The 17,475-nt window shown below is 39.8% G+C and overlaps 1 protein-coding gene across 1 annotated transcript; it reads left to right on the top strand.

Moving 5' to 3' along the window:
* Positions 1-12,152: 12,152 nt before the first annotated feature.
* Positions 12,153-17,475, top strand: crybb1 (crystallin, beta B1). Its single transcript, XM_038304223.1, has 6 exons — positions 12,153-12,308; positions 12,553-12,696; positions 13,495-13,613; positions 14,246-14,378; positions 15,045-15,187; positions 17,095-17,475. Exons 2-6 carry the CDS (start codon positions 12,574-12,576, stop codon positions 17,270-17,272), a joined length of 696 nt encoding a protein of 231 aa, XP_038160151.1. The 5' UTR covers positions 12,153-12,308; positions 12,553-12,573; the 3' UTR covers positions 17,273-17,475.

Below are 17,475 nucleotides of genomic sequence, written 5' to 3'. Positions count from 1 at the left end.
TTTGAGTTAAAGCAAAAGTCTGGACAGCAAGGAATAATTGTCATCATCTTTATTTATACCTGGTCAAGGTGCAGTAAGCCTAGTGCTTTACAAGCAAAATCAATGGAAACTACTAGACACATCTGCAATCAACAACAATTATTGAAGATTTCCAGAGGACTTCACCATTGAAAAAGGAAAAAAAATGAGTCATTTCACCTTTCTGATTCCTGATCCTCCACGGACGGGTTCGTCGTTGGATTGCCAACGTGAAGAGGGAGGATTTGCCATCAAACTTCTGGCCAGAGAAAAAACACGTAATATGGAGCCAACATTTGGAAGAAGAATGTTTTTAAGATGACTTGGATAATAGCATGTTGTGACAAACACCAGATACAGCACTGGGACTTGATCGACAGCCAATACCACACCGTGACGTCACAAACCTGTAGGTGGCAGTAGTGTTCTTTGACAAACATGGATGCCTCCAGTAAAACACATTCAAATAAAAATTACTCTTAATTAAAAACACTTATAATTTATTGAACAGTTTGTAATAATTTAATATTTAAAATACTTTCAGAAGTTTAAATTCTGAATATGACCGGACTTTTCCTTTTCCTTTAAACCACGGATACCAAAAAGTCGCTACCAAACCTGAACTGAAGTCAACCAAAATAACTCCAGGTGCCCGACACTGCTTCCTCCAGGACGTCACAGAAGCTCAGAAAAACTTCCAAACACCTGCAGATGTTAATAATCTCAGTTCAATTCAAATGCACAAAGGAAATTGTAAACCCATCTCAAAGAACCAAAACATTTTGGAAAAGTTCCCAAAAGCAGAACTTTGTGGAAGTTGTGTCTCTCATTGTTCCTCTCCACTGTTGCTACAAGCATGCTTAGTATGAAGGATTGCCTTTGAGTCAATGAGTCGATGCAATCAGCTGGTTTTCCTTAGATAGAAAACTTTGCATCAATCTGACTGTATGATCTAGTAAACTATAAAGTGCCTTGAGATGACATGTGTTGTGAATTGGCGCTATAGAAATGAACTAAACTGAACTGAACTGAATTCTACATCTGCTGTTAATTCAGAAAAACATAAATTACCCGTAAGTCACACATGGTGGTAGATCCTTTACTTCCTAAGGACCTGATGAAAAAAAAACATGAATTCAGCTCTCTGCTAAAAAATCCAGAAGCACATCCAGCCACCAGTTATTGACAACAGCATGAGGAGCATTCTTCCAAAATATACCAGGAAGTCGACGTCTGAATTGCTAAAAAAATAAAGAACATAAAGGGTTTGGATTATCCCAGTAAATGCTTTCAACTTAAAGGGGAAAGCTGTTTTTTTTTACATTGGGCCCTTGATTTTACGTTATTACATCATTTCCCACTCACCCATATGAGTTTTGTGTCATTTGGAGCTGTTCTGAAGATATTCCGTTAGGTTATATCCAAGTGACGTCTTCCTATGGGCAACGACTTGAAGGCACAAACTAAAGGTGGCTTAATCTGAAACAGGTAGAAAATATTCCCCAAAACAGTCCTACAAAGAATGGTGAGGGGGGAAAAAAAGACGAATTATTAACAAAGTTATAATCTTTAACTTGGTTTCAAGGTACGAATCTTTTTTTTTTATAAAGAAAAAAATAGGGTTTATTGGACAGGTTTTTACCCTCAAAAATAATATTATTATTTTTAAAGGGTAAAAGAAGATGTTATCCAAGGGAAAAACTCCAGTGAGTAAACAGTCTGACAGTTGGAGTTTCTCTAAAGCTGGAGCTCAAACTCAGGGAACAAATGTGTGTAAATGTCGATAATAAGCTAATAATACTATCGCTGGTAGCAACACTTTTAAACCATATTCTCCGAGCTGTCGGTTTTTGAACAAGGTATAATAGCATGGTTAAAACGGTCTAGATTTACTTAGTAGCTGGGTCAATGGCCAACATCTGGCTTTCTGGTAGTTCAGTCACTGCCAGTAGATGGCGCCACATTTGTTTATGTCTTCTCATCTGGCCCTGTGCTGGTGTTCTATTTAGGCTCAATGAGGACAATTAAATTATTATCAGGACAAACACTTGCAGTGTATAGCCTTATTTTATTGCAATCGCATTTTTTTGTTAGTATAGGAAAATAATCTGACTTTTCATGTTGTAATATCTCAGTGACAAAAAAGTTATTGAAACTAAAAGTGAGTACAACATTGATGGAGTTAATGCTTTTCACTTGATTTGGTCGGTGAAATCTGCACACAGATTAGGATTTTTGCACTTTATATAATAAAGAAAAATAAATATCTATATTATCTTATTTCAAGTTTAAGTGCATCTTGATTTAGGGGCCAAAATACTCATTCAATTGGAAGATACTTGTACTTATCCACTGAAAGGGGCAGGACACGGATGTACTTATTTCCAGATCAATTTTCACAGTGAATCTACACAGAGCTGCATCTCTGTTTAACCTTTGTCAATAAGTTTTAGTCTGTGAGGCAGACACCCTGTCTACTTTTAAGGCTAGGCTTAAAACCCCTTTTGATAAAGCTTATAGTTAGAGTGGCTCAGGTTATGCTGAGCTATCTCTATAGTTATGCTGCTAAAGGCTTAGACTGCTGGAGGACATAGGGACCCCTTTTTCATCATTCTGCTTCATTCTATCTCTACTCTCCCACTTTGCAGAATCTATTAGTTCAATCTCTAACTTTATCCTATCTCTGCTTTTTCTCATAGTACTTTAATCTGGTCTGCTCTTGTTTGGCTGTGACTCCATCCTGGAGAGAACTATCAGCTGTGCTGCTGCCATCAAAACCTTTGTTTAAAGATGTTGGAGATCGGCATATTTTTATTTTTATTTTTTTACACAACTAGTGACTCTTTTTGCACAGGACAGGATATGAGAGAGGGGGAGAGACATGCAGCAAAGGACCACAGGTCAGATTTGAACCCTGATCGGCCGCGTATCAACTACTAAAGGCTGATTTATACTCAGAAACCAGGTTGTCGGTGTGTTTGTCACAGTTAACGCAGATATGCCCCCTCCCCTTCCGCAGACACTCTGATGCACCTCTCCAAAATTGTAGGTGACCGCAGACAGGAGGCCTCTCATTGGTCAAATCTAAATTTGCTCTACACTATACGTATTTCCTGTTTGGTACCTACCAGCTCGTTTTGTTTGTATGACCGCCATTGTGGAGAACGACTCATGAAGATGGACCAGCTAGAAGAGCGAGGTGCGCGAGAATGCTGGGATCCTTTTTCCACCTTGATCCCCACTCTTGTTCGCCCTCATGTCCCTCTGTTGTTGCACAAACTTATGCCTTGCATTTTTCCACTTCCTCATCGCTATGGAATAGCATAGTGCAGACCACGCTTCAATACTGGGGTTATATCAAAAATATCTACTATATAGTACTGTGTGCTAACCACTGCGCCACTGAAGCACGCCCCAAGATCGCCCTATTTTTCAGTGTAGTCCTGTTTCTCTGACCGTGATTTCCTGGATGTGCTCTCTTCATCCTCTGATATGGGAACTGGCTCAGCGTTCGTCTGCCTGGCTGTGGGTTTTCTGGACCAGGCTGCCTGTGGAGCTGGTTGACAGTTGCCTTTTGTATCTCTGCTTCTTTTTGTATCTCTGCTTCTGTCTCCTTGAACCCCAGTCGGCCTCGGCAGATGGCCGCTCACACTGAGCCTGGTTCTGCTGTAGGTTTTTTTTCCCGTTAAAGAGGAGTTTTTCCTCTCCACTGTCGCTACAAGCATGCTTAGTGTGAGGGATTGCATTCGAGTGAATGAGTCAATTCAATCAACTGGTTTTCTTTAGATAGAAAACTTTGACTGTATGATCTGGTTAGGTTATCTGGACAAAGGGAAACAAAAATCTACTTTCTGTTCTATTCTAAATCAGACACTTACTCAGGAGGATCTTTGGGAACTTAAACCATGTGTGATATCATCAGTTGCAGTCCAACATGAGTGCAATCAGAAATATAAACACATGAGCGGAAGTCATCCATCCAGACATCTGGTGAAGCAGCAGTTTGCCTGCTACAGTCACACTCCTCCTCATGATACTGCTGTAAGCCAAGTGCTCTGTGACATCAAATTATAACTGTCCTCGGAAAACTACTCATATCAAATGTAAACTTTGGTGTGTGTTAAAAAAAAAGAGAGATAAAGGACTCAAAGCAGTTTGATTCTAATTATGGAATATTAGTGATGATACAGTATGTGGCAGAAAGAAGGAAAAACGAAATGGGAACAAACAGGAACAAACACTTAAGAGTCATAAGCTGTCAGATGCAGCTTGCCACAGAGACAACAACTGGCTTTATTAAACATTAGATCTCTGTCAGGAAAATCCCTTTTAATTAATGACTTTATTATTGACAATAATGTTGATGTTATGTTTTTAACAGAAACATGGTTACATGAACTTAATGAAGCACATATTCTGTTGGAGTCGTCTCCTCCAAACTACAATTTTCTTTGCGAGAGCAGACAGCAAAGGAAAGGTGGAGGAGTGGCAACATTGTTTAATGACTCACTGAAGTGTAAAAAGGTGTTTTTGGGAAAATTTGTCTCTTTTGAACATTTGGCTCTGCAGGTAAAGAGCCCGGTACGAACTATGTTTCTAAATGTTTACAGGCCTCCTAAGTCCACGTCAAACTTTTTTAATGATTTTGTGATATGTGTTGACTATGGCTGTTTAATTATTGTGGGAGACTTTAACTTTCATGTTTACGACCCTGAAGACAGAAGTGCAAAAGAACTGTGTGGCACACTTAGAAACTTTGGTTTAACTCAACATGTTAAGCAACCAACGCACAAACAGGGACATATTTTAGACTTGATCATCACTAAAGGTCTGAAGATTTCTAAAGTCAGTGTTACTGATGTTGCCCTATCCGATCACCTTTCTGTTACCTTTGAGGGCATCATTTCCAGTGACTCATTTAGCCAAAGGGACATCATAAGAAAACGCATCTTTAAGGAAAATGCCACAGAAACTTTTATTCAAGCTTAATCTGCTACTTCAACCTTGGACTGCAGCTCAGTAGATGAGCTAGTAGATAACTTTCAGTCTAAAGTCTCAGACATCATTAGCTGCATTGCTCCAATTAAAGTGAAAGTCTTTTCCGGAAAGAAAAAAATCTCCTTGGAGAAGTGCTCCAGCAGTTAGAAGTGAAAAAGGGAGTGTCGTAAAGCTGAACGCAGGTGGAGAAAGACGAGACTCCAGGTTCACTATGACATCTATAAAGAGAGACTTTACAGATATAGCTTACAACTGAAAAATGCAAGAGAATCTTTCTTCTCTGAAATCAGTAACAAGAACATTCATAATACTTGTGCGTTATTTGCCACAGTCGACAAGCTAACAAATCCTCCTGTGCCCGTGGCTCCTGAACTCCACTCCACCAGGGCCTGCAATGAATTTGCTAATTTCTTTACTGAGAAAATCCTAAAGATCAGAGGATCAGTTTATACATCCATATCAAGTTCAGTACCAAAGTTGTCTCCAACTGGAATTGATCTTGACCAAATGTCCCAATTCAGCCAAATAAACTATAAAAGCTTAGAGGAAATCATTCAGCAGCTAAGTTCCTCCTCCTGCTGCCTTGATGTTCTACCCACAGCTTTCTTTAAGAAAGTTTTGCCTGTAATAGCATCTGATTTGACTCAGATAATAAACACGTCCCTTCTGTCAGGTGTTTTCCCGCAGTCCCTAAAAACAGCAAATATCAAACCAATGCTGAAAAAGAACAGTTTAGACAAACTATTACTCCAGAACTAAAGGCCCATATCAAACCTCCCCTTTATCAGTAAGATTATTGAAAAAGCAGTCTTTCAACAGTTAAACACTTTCCTAGATATGACCAGCCGCTTTGATGTGTTCCAGTCAGGTTTCCGTGCTCACCACAGTACAGAGACCACCCTTATCAAGGTATTTAATGAATCCGTATAAATACAGACTGCGGAAGAACCACAGTGCCGGTACTTTTGGACCTCAGTGCAGCATTTGATACTGTTGATCACTCCATCCTGTTAGAGCGCCTGGAAAACTGGGTCGGCCTCTCTGGTACAGCTCTCAACTGGTTTAAATCCTACTTAAAGGACAGGGACTTTTTTGTATCAGTAGGTAACTGTACATCAGAGATGACAAAAATCACATGTGGGGTTCCCCAAGGGTCCATCCTGGGTCCCCTCCTATTCAATATCTACATGCTCCCTCTGGCTCAGTTAATAAAAAACAACAACATCAGCTACCATAACTATGCAGACGACACACAGCTTAACATCACCATGTCACCACGAACCAATTCAAACACTGAGGAAATGCTTAGAAGAAATCAATGCCTGGATGTGCCATAATTTTCTTCAACTGAATAAAAACAAAACTGAAGTAATAATCTTTGGACCAATAGAGGAGAGATCTAAAGTTAGCACACAGCTTCAGTCGCTTCAGCTAGTAACCACTGATCAGGCCCGAAATCTAGGTGTAGTGCTGGATTCAGACTTGAACCTCCAAAAGCATTTAAAGACAATTACAAGGTCGGCTTTCTATCACCTGAAGAACATTTCCAGGATGAAAGGACTAATGTCTCAGCACGATCTGGAAAAACTAATCCATGCGTTTATTTTTAGTCGATTATATTACTGCAACAGTGTTTTCACAGGTCTGCCTAAAAAGTGGATCAGACAGCTGCAGCTGATCCAGAACGCTGCTGCCCGTGTCCTCACTAAGACTAAGAAAGTAGAGCACATCACCCCAGTTCTAAAGTCCTTACACTGGCTCCCTGTATCTCAGAGAATAGACTTTAAAATACTTCTGTTAGTCTATAAATCTCTGAATGGCTCAGCACCTAAATACATCACAGACTTGCTATCAGTGTATCAACCCTCCAGACCACTCAGGTCTTCTGGCTCCAGCCTGCTCTGCATACCTAGAACCAGAACTAAACATGGAGAAGCAGCATTTAGTTCCTATGCTCCACTTATCTGGAACAAACTTCCAGAAAACTGTAAAAGTGCGGAAAGCCTGAGTTCCTTTAAGTTTAGGATTGCCTTCGACTGCCTTCTTTTTTGTTTCTGCATTGTTTATTTATTTATTTTTCCTACTTGCTTTGATTCTGCTTTATTTTCCAGTATTTTAATCATGTAAATCATTTTGCATTGCCTTTGTATTGAATTGTGCTATATAAATAAATTTGCCTTGCCTTGCTCTTGCCTCTAAAAGTCTTACAGTGTGATAAGTTTGTCTCTAACCATTTTTAACACATGTAACAGGAACTGCACGGCACTGGGCTTTAAACAGGTTGAACCAGGAGACTCCAGTTTGTTTAAAGCTATTAAATAGCGCTTGTGCGTGGGTGTGTGTTTCTGTGTGTATACTTACATAATCAGCTACTAGTAAACAGGGAAGTTGGAGGCACTTCTTTCATGAGCAGCTTAAATTCCTCAACAACAGCTCTACTTCCTGTGAGCCCAAAGGAATTCTGGCCTCTTCAAGGTGGAGTTTAAGACATAATTCCTCAATAAACTTGTTTTGAATTTAATTGAATTTGAATTGCAAGCTTGAAAGTTTTCACATACCTTACAACATACTAACAACTACAATGCAAAGTAATTTGTCTTAATAAAATCATTAAATCTCGATCTGTAAAGCCAAAACTCCTCCTCATTCAGTATTAACCAAGTCCAGCCTTGGCAGGCTTTTTTTGCTAAATCAAAAACACTGGTTGAAACCAAGGGAAAGGGAGAAAGGACATTGGTTCTCAGGAGGTACGACTCTCCCCATGACTGAACGTGCAGTTTTAATGTTCAATAGCCAGTTCAATGCAAATGTCATCAAAGGGTGTCAGCATAATTGATGACTTTCACTTGTTAGAGAAGCAAATTCAGTTCAATTGACTTTAGGTTAAACCCTGTGCACAGTTAGGGTAAAGCAGAAAAAGGAAGTGTGGAATTAACAACAACGGCCTGAAATAGGTTACCTGGTAGCTCGGACACGCGTCCTGCAAACAGGAAGCCTGGGTTTGTATCCCAGCTGGGGGGTAGTGATCCTGCTTTGGGGAGTGGCAGCCTCGTGGTTAGGGCATTGCACTTGGATCCCTGAGGTTCTGAGTCCAGCCCTGCTCCCACGGACTGGCACTCTGGGTCCCTGAGCAAAACCCTTGACCCCCAAACTGCTCCCCGGGTGCTCCAGAAAGGCAGCCCACTGCTTCCCAACAAGAGGGGTTAAATGCAGAGAGTAAATTTTGTGGCTCTGTACTTGTGACAATGTAATGACAGGAAAACGCTACAAAAAAAAGAAACATAGAAAAAAAAGAGCTCTGCTAAGAGTCATTTGTAGATTGATCATATGGATTAAAAGTCAATGGGTAAAGTTTCAGATCATGGGACAAGAGTAAAGGGTTTACATAATGCTAGGTTTATGATAACAGACTTTCAGAATAAAGTGTTTTGAAAGGAGGATATTGTCATGAAGGTGTTAGATTTATTTTCTACTCCAGCTGGATCCTTGAAGAGTCAGTAAGGCCCATATCAGAGCTACGAAGGACCGAACCAAGGTAGTGCATCCTGTAAAGCCTGAAAGGCCCCATCCAGTACTGTATCTCACAAAGGTTATCTTGCTGAGAATAGTGGGAACAGACCTAACCCTAAAACTTCTTTCTCAAATAAGCTAATAATTATTTTTCATCTACTTTCAAACTACTTTGGGTCGGCCTATGCCTTCAACATCAGAGGTGTCAAGTAAGAACGTACAAATACTTCATTACGTAACAAAGTAGAAACTTTGGATATCTATACTTTACTAGAGTTATTATTTTTATGCAACTTTTAACTTTTAAAGTTTATTCTCTAACTTCTACAAAAGTCTTTTTAAACAGTAGGATATATACTCCGACTTGAGTAATAAACATTCATACACCTCTGTTGAACATACATTAGAATGTGTAGTTATAATGTAACCAAATGTAAATAATAATTAAAAAAAACCATCCTTCATAGCAGCATGCATGCAAATCAAATCATGCAAAGGGTTCAGAAATAAAGGTGGCACTATTTAGGCTGGTGCCTATCTGCAGTGGTTGCTGGGCGAGAGGCGGGTCCACCTCAGGATGGCAAAGAGATGCATAAAATAGGCAGGCATCACTTATGACAAAACCCTAGTACCTGGAGAAGAACCGGCATATGCATAGGAAGAACATGCAAACTACATGCTGAAAGAATAGCCAAGATTTGAACCAAAGCCCTTTTGGTGCAAAAGAGCAATAATACTGTTAAAGAGCTACTCATCCTTTTGGCTTGAGGATGTGATTTTTTGATGGGAGTTCCTCTGTGCAACTTGCTGCCTAAGGCATATAAGGCAAAAATGCAACCGATGCAAAGTGCTATATGATACACATCAGTTCTTAAATTTAACACATATTGTACATATCAAGACACTGAACCTCTTCAATGGGTGTTTTCATCAGAATGGGCAATGCTTAAAATAGAGTAGGATAAAGGCCGAATCACATGATGTGTTTTACCCTTTAGAATGTGACTTTACCCGAAGCAAATTTTAAACATGCTGCTTAATGTTGACTTGGAGCATTCCCACATCATGCCTCTACTGGTTTCCTCTCCGTACGTGTTTATCTGAGCTAGGCACTGCAGGGTCAGCTGGCAAATTATAAATGGTCAGATGCAGCTTAGAGAGGGGAACTGGGGCAATTTGACAGGGGTTTTATGAAATAAATGTAGTTAAAAGGTATCTTAACCCCCTAACACCCTTTGCTTCCCTTTGCAGTAAGTCAACAATCCATCACTTATCCAAACTGGATTACCATACTGTGAGAGTGGTCTTTGGACACCTGGTACAACAACACATGGTTTTCTCTTACAGGCCTCAATGGCTAATATATTGGAATCCTGGATGAGCCCCCAATCTGTTAGATATAAATGACCATAAAAAGGCAGCAGTAAGTTTTCAGTAGCCTAGTAATCCATGCAAACTTGGGTTTAAGTAGCTTCATATGGACAATACATTCATTCACACATTGGTTTTAAAAGGCTGTCAAATATTTGTTTTAAATTATTTTTATCCTATTGCCTAATGGAATGATGTGTTTATATAAAACTGCCTGAACACTTGGTAGGAAAGAAGACTTATAGTTTGAATACAGGACTGAAACATTAATACTTCTGTCATTGAAAAAGATTTATTTGAAATCAATCTTTTTGGGATAAAGCAGATTATTTAAAATATTATTTCCATTTTTTTAAATCGATTCTTAATATGTCCACATTTATTATCTTGACAAACAAAACATTTTTCAGTTCATGTTCACAAATAATACTAAATCTATGTGTAATTTCTACCTAAATACATACACAACAGCTGAATTTGGAAAACTAGATATACATCTTTATGTTTTAGAAATTTCAATTGACTAAATTAAGTAAACTCTTGATAAAAACAAAATGAAAGAATATGTATATTTTTAACATTTATTCAGATATTTAGTATAAAACAACATCAGTCTAAGACCAGCAAGCCTGTCATTAGTTGGACTCCCAGCATCAGCTATCATAGAATGATTAAGGATTCACACAGATTATACTGTAGGATTAGTTTCCACCTAATCTGCATGTATCAAATACATTTTAATCCAGTTTACCAAAAAAGAAAAAAAAAACATTTCTGCAGAGGTGACATAATCCAGATGTAATCCAACTGACATATCCAAATGATCAGCAGCAACCATTATTTCAAAGAATCAACAAAAGGGGGCAATTCATTTGTAGCCAGAATGTTTTTAATGACAGATCACAACTTATTTTTCATCAACAAATTTTGGCCTTCTGCTATACAGCTGCTATTTCCTAATCACTGAACTGTGATGCTGGATGGAACACAGTGTTGTAGGTTTAGAGAAATATGAGCTATTGGATTTGCTCCAAGTCCGTTTTCTCCTTTAAACACACAGGCTGTGTCTTCCTTTAATCCATTTTGCATCCATAAACAAATCTCTTGGTCCCCATGTACTTCACTGGTTTACTCCTGCTTGGCAGTTAAGTGCCTTTAGAAATCATAGACATCATAAAATGAATCATAATATGACATTTAATATTAGTTTATAGCATATTATCTTAGATAACTTTTATATTACGGCCTATTTTCTTTCGATTAGGTCTGATCTCCATTTGAGACTGTTCAGTGTTATGCAATCTGGTTTCCTTTGAGGAAACCAAAGTAACTTCCTGCTGGTGGCTATTATTTATTAGACGTAATGAGAAAATTCTAAAGATAAGATAAAGATGGGTCCAATACTTACACAATATCAAAGGACAGAAAAGGGAAAGTGGGGAAATGACCTACAGCATGTCTACATAAAGGAGAACGACAGAAAAAAATCTTCACATAAGGAAAGCTAAATAAAACTGAAGCGTTTAGGCGTGATCACTTAACCCACCAGGACGGCATCTGGTATGAGAGCAGTTATGAAACATCCCCCTTTGCAATTCAGTGTACAAATTGGCACAACAAAACAGTGCCACTTTTACCCTAAAAACAGGGATGTGTCAAACACTAAAGACCACAGAGGCAAGAAATGAGAACTGCGAAAGCATTACTGCTGAAAAATGAATATAAAACTTACTGATGGAGATGAATAAGAAAAAAAAGGAGCAATTCTAAAATCAAACCAGTGGAAATAACAGACAACACATGCAAGGCAGCAGGAGAATCACTTCTACAGTAATTATATTATTTACCTTTGATGAATTAAAAACCTTTAAGGTTTTAAAACTGGTAATACTCTATAAATACTCTATAGATCTACTTAAATTAGATGATTTTATACTGAGGAATATGTCTAGTTGCATAATTTCTGCATGTTATGTTCTATTTTAGTCTTCAGAGCTGAAGGATGATGATTTTAAACATGCTGTCTTTGTTCTCGGGTTAAGTTATAGAATTTAGTGCTCTGTTGTTAGCCGTGGAGGTGATTATCTCTTTGTACGCTCTGGATCGTTGCATTCCTCATGTCTACATGTAGCTACAGCTCACAGGCCCAGCAGCCCGACACGGGGTAAAACTGCTTGGGTCAGTGCTATCCTTTGACAGTGAAATGCTTACAGGCAGGCCAGAGGGGGCCGACAGCGTTTCCAGGCTAGCCGGCTTTGAACCAGGCCAACTGTGATGACGCGAGGCTTTCTATTGTGCTGAGAGCCTTTACGTTTGGCCTTTGCCAGGGTATAAAAAGCTTGGCTCTAGCTCTGACTGGACCAGCACGAGCCAGCCTCCTTCACACGCCACTGCAAGCTGTACTAACGCAGGTAAGGATACACAGACGCAGACATACACAGCTGAGCATCAGAGCTGCACACCCCACTTCTCATCCCCCCACCCACCCCATCTCTGTCGAGGAAAAAGGCCTGAATAGAAGTGCAGCATCCAACGCATAAACAATGAATCCCAACAAAGCACTTTCCTCCCTTTATTTCACATCAACACATCTGCAAATGCATCTGCTCACACCTCTATTTCTGACTCCCCCATTCCCTGGCTTTCCTCCATCAGACTCTCCTGAAGCCCCTCGCCATGTCTCAGACCGCCAAGTCCGCCTCCAGCCAGAGCGCTGATACCAAGGACAAGGGAGCCCCAGCTCCAGCTGCCACCAGCAAGCCCACCAAGACCGGGGAGCCTGGCATGGGATCCTACAGAGTGAGTCACATCAGCACCAACCTGTTCTTTTAAGCTTCTGTAGATCAGTGGGGCTTCTGAAGGACCTAAACTAAAAAAAAAAGGTAAAGGTTGCATAGTAAGCAAATTAAGTAGATGAAATGTGTTCAAAGGCATAGAAGTATTGAGGTGTGGAGGTTTAAGAATTTTACTTCAATTTTCTGAGCTTAGAATACAAATGTTATTTAATTTTCATGTTAGTGGACAATTTGAAAAAAGGTTGTTTTTAAAGCAGCATTTTGCACAGAGATGATCCCTGAGAGGGGAAATGAATTTACTGCTTTAAAGATGATTAAAGCAACAATTTTCTTAAGTTTATCATTGTAAAAATGTATTGTTTAAGTCACTTAGTTAAGAAGCTTAGTGATGTGAAATAGTTCACTGTTACTGAAAACATTAAATAGGGAGAGTTCAGAGGCTCGAATAGTTTGAATTAGAAATCAAACTGGATCAAACTGTGGGATTGGCGGCCGAGTTCAAGACCCACTCCCACGGACTGCCACTCTGGGTCTCTGAGCAAGACCCTTAACCCCACACTGCTCCCCAAAGGGATGGCTTAAATGCAGAGAGTGAATTTCATTCCTTTGTACTTGTGACAGTGTTATGACGATAAAAGGCGAATTCTACAATTCTATTCATACAGTTTTAGGAAACAAAAGGCACGTTTCTTATTCTTTATAGTCATGTTTTTATTCTTGTATTCCTTCCCTGCTTTAACGGCTTCCGGGTTATGCTGAAAAGGTGAGATGATCAGCATCTCCCTGTTTGTTTAATGTGCAGATCCTGCTGTTCGACCAGGAGAACTTCCAGGGCAGGATGATGGAGGTCATGGACGAGTGCATGAACGTTTGTGACCGTGGCATGGACAGAGTGCGCAGTCTGATTGTGGAGAGCGGCCCGTAAGTTCACACGCAGACACGTTATATCTGCAGCGATCCACCCTCATCCCTAAAAAGTTAAAAAACAATTCACTGGAATTTGTTTTCCACGTTTGAAGACGTTTCCCTTCCCATCCAGGAAGCTTTTTCAGTTCAAAATGTCTGGAATGGCATTGAGTTCCAAGCTTTATAGAGTGGAACAATAAAGCCTGGCTCAATTCAACTCAGTTTATTTCTATATTGCCAATTCACAACACATGTCATTTCAAGGCACTTTACAGTTCACCAAATCATCCAGTCAGATTTATTCAAAGTTTTCTATCTAAGGAAAACTAGTTGATTGCATCGACTCATTGACTATAAGGCAATCGCTCACATTAAGCATGCTTGTAGCGACAGTGGAGAGGAAAACTCAGTTTTAACAGGAGGAAACCTCCAGCAGAACCCGGCTCAGTGTTGAGGCCCGACTAGGTTGTTATGGTCTTCAAACTTGGAAACAAACGCCAGTGAATTGTTTTTTTAACTTTTGGAATCACTATGACCTGGATGACTGAGAATCTTCACCAGCGTATCCACCCTCCATCCTTCACGTGTGTTACTTTCTCCCACCTCTCCCCTCTGCCCTCCCCTCCCCACCCACCCCTCCGCTCTAGCTTTGTTGCCTTCGAGCAGACCAACTTCCGTGGCGAGATGTTCATCCTGGAGAAGGGAGAGTATCCTCGCTGGGATACCTGGAGCATGTCCTACCGCAGCGACTGCCTCATGTCCCTCAGGCCCATCCGCATGGTAAACTGTGCTGCTGTTTGTGCTGACGCCCCTCCATTAGGAGGCTGAGAAAGGACAGCTGTCAGTGCTGAAAAGATTCCTTCTTCCATTGATGTCTTAGGGTGGTTGAAACCTCAACAGGTTCAACTAGAGCCAAACAAAGCTCTGCTTTCAAAGTCTCTTTTTATAGAGCAGAGCTGTGACCACATCAGACTGGCTGAACAAAGGCTGGCTTTTCAGCGTTTTTATTTAGGATAAATTTGGACGGCATTCCGCCCCATAAACAAAGTCTGACTTTCAACAGCTTTTTTTTTTTTTTTCATACATCATGACTTATAAATTAGACAAAGTTCTGTTTTTTAGCACATGTTTCTGGGCTAATGGCTGTCCTTATGTTAGCTATTGAATGAAGTAAAGCTTTACAATAAGATCAAAATTCATGAAAACTTGTAAGGTTTAAATTGGAGCTTTACTATACATTTAAATTTTAATAATTTCCTCCATTTCTGTGTTATCTAAAGCAGTATAAGATCATTGGTAATGAAGAAAGTGTATGAAGCTCCAGCCTGGTCCCTCAGGCCCCAAACTGGTGCAGTGCTGCCATCTGTTGAGTCCCTAACAGATCGGCAGGAAGAAATCCTGCAGTCCTGAGATCCTCTCTCTGTGTTTCGGGTTTCCTCTCTGCAGGACAGCTTGGAGCACAAGATCTGCCTCTTCGAGCTCTCTGACTTCAAGGGGAACAAGATGGAGATTCAGGAGGACGACGTCCCTACCCTCTGGGCGCATGGCTTCTGTGACAGAGTGGGCAGCGTGAGGGTGCCAGGAGGAGCGTGAGTGGACACTCCTACTTCAGCTGCAGCTGGAGATCAGAGAATATGCTTTTTCAGGACATCTTTACTGTTACTCAGTTTGTAGAAACCTTGGAGAGCTTTTAAATATCCCGTTTAACCTCTTTAAGGGAACTTTAAACCTCTACTTAACATCCAGAAACTTTTTAAAGGCAGAGGAGTATTAATGTTTATTATGCCACCTTTACTTCTGAACCTTTTGCATGATTTGATTTGCATGCATGCTGCCATGAAGGAGGGTTTTTTATTATTATTTAAATTTGCTAGCAGAGATGTATGTAAGTAGGAGTATAAATCCTGCTGTTTAAAACACGTTTGTAGAAGTTAGAAAATTAACTTTAGTTTTTTACTCCATTAAAAGTGTAAATGTACCATTTTAAAATTACTTAAAGCATAAAAGTAAAGGTAATGCAGGAAAAAAATTTTAATGACAGAAGCTTTACTGCACTAGCCAACTAAAGGAACATTTTTCTACAATTCTGGATGATAATTACCTTAGACTTAAGTTTTTTAATTTTATAACTAATGGTAATAGTGTCAGATTTATCTTTGCATCACCTTGAAAAACTATTTATTTTGGTATGAAGTGAATAACAAGTTGGGGCAGCACCGAGTCCAACCACAAAAAAATTATTTTCTGGATAAAACCAATTATTTTGATGTTTTTTATTTTTGTTAAATACCAACGGACCATAAAGAAAATGAGCTTAAATGGAGCAAAACTAAGAAGTCTATTTTTAAAGCGTAAGGAATAAAAGTTGTCTAAAACAATAATTACTCAACTTAATTTTATCAAATAGCCAAAATGTCTACTTAAGAAATGTAACAAAGTATTTGTAATTTGTTAGTTGAAACCTCTGCCTAAAGGCAACTATGGCATCTATAGTCTGTTTACATCCATGTGAAATTTTTAATATTAACCCTTAAAGAAAGAAATGCTCTGAAAGAATGTTTTTATTGAAATATCTTAAACTCTTCCTAAAAGAACTGAGTGTTGTAACGAAGCTCATAATCTATTGTCATAAGATGCCATTAGGATGTCCTTGGAGCTCCTAAAGAAAGTCGTTCATATCTAATGTTCAAAGAAATGCCACCAAGACCCGAAATCCAGCCTCCCAAACCCTGCAGCCTCAAAGTAGATCATCTTAATTCAATTCATTTTATTTCTAAAGCGCCAATTTATAACATGTCATCTCAGGGCACTTTACAGTTCTCCAGATCATCCAGTCAGATTGATTCAAAGTTTTCTATCTAATAAAACCAGTTGATTGCATCGACTCATTGACTCGAAGGCAATCCCTCACACTAAGCATGCTTGTAGCGACAGTGGAGAGGAAAAACTCCCTTTTAACAGGAAGAAACCTCCAGCAGAACCAGGCTTAGTGTGAGCGGACATCTGCTGAGACCGACTGGGGTTCAAGGAGACAGAAGCAGAAAGCAACTGTAAAAGGCGGCCCCGTCCAGGAAACACTCAGCCAGGCAGACGAGCTCGGAACCAGCTCCCACGTCAGAATATGTCATTTATTGTTTTACAGAACAATAAACGACTGAAAGGATTTTCCATCAGATAGGTGGAAGCTCATCTTACTGCTCTTAGATAAAAACACTACATAGAAACTACCTGAATATGAGGCAGAGCCATTTCAATAACCTCTGACCTTTCAATTGAGCCAGCAGATTAATAATGGAAGTAGCTCTACAGTTACAAGTTGACCTTGTTAGATTCTCATTAGAGACTAAATAGGACAATTGGACAGCAGAAAACCTCACTTCTTGTTACAAGATCTCTAAAACAGGATCCTCTGCTGCTTGTTCCACACATTCAAGTCTATGTAGACCTGCTCACTACAAACACATAACTCCTGTGCTCCTCTGCCTTCTTCTCTCAGCTGGGTGGGTTACCAGTACCCCGGATACAGAGGCTACCAGTACCTGTTTGAGTGCGGTGACTACAGACACTACAACGACTTCTGCGCCTTCCAGCCCCAGATCCAGTCGGTGCGCCGTATCAGGGACATGCAGTTCCACCAGAGAGGATGCTTCACCTTCACCTCTGCCAGCAAGTGAAACCCGCCTGCTGATCATCTGGTGATGCTGTAGCTCTCTCAGCATTTTATTTCTCCAAACCTCTTCTTACTCCAATTCTCTGGTCCTTTCCTCGACCTCTACCACTGTTGCTCCATCCTAAAGGAAAGTGAGATTGAGAGCGACACACTGGACATCCTTAAGTGACTTTTTATGGTGCTAAAAAATAAACGTGAAAAATCGAT

Source organism: Cyprinodon tularosa, unplaced genomic scaffold (genome assembly GCF_016077235.1).
Source record: "Cyprinodon tularosa strain WSP-4 unplaced genomic scaffold, ASM1607723v1 ctg529, whole genome shotgun sequence".
NCBI lineage: Eukaryota > Metazoa > Chordata > Actinopteri > Cyprinodontiformes > Cyprinodontidae > Cyprinodon > Cyprinodon tularosa.
This window is presented reverse-complemented; position numbering and strand designations above follow the sequence as displayed.

Excerpts from the sequence above, each read along its gene's own strand:
- crybb1 (XM_038304223.1), top strand. The coding sequence starts at position 12,574 with ATGTCTCAGACCGCCAAGTCCGCCTCCAGCCAGAGCGCTGATACCAAG. Across the intron at positions 13,614-14,245 it reads CTGATTGTGGAGAGCGGCCC|CTTTGTTGCCTTCGAGCAGA; the intron begins GTAAGTTCACAC and ends CCTCCGCTCTAG. Across the intron at positions 14,379-15,044 it reads CCCTCAGGCCCATCCGCATG|GACAGCTTGGAGCACAAGAT; the intron begins GTAAACTGTGCT and ends TCCTCTCTGCAG.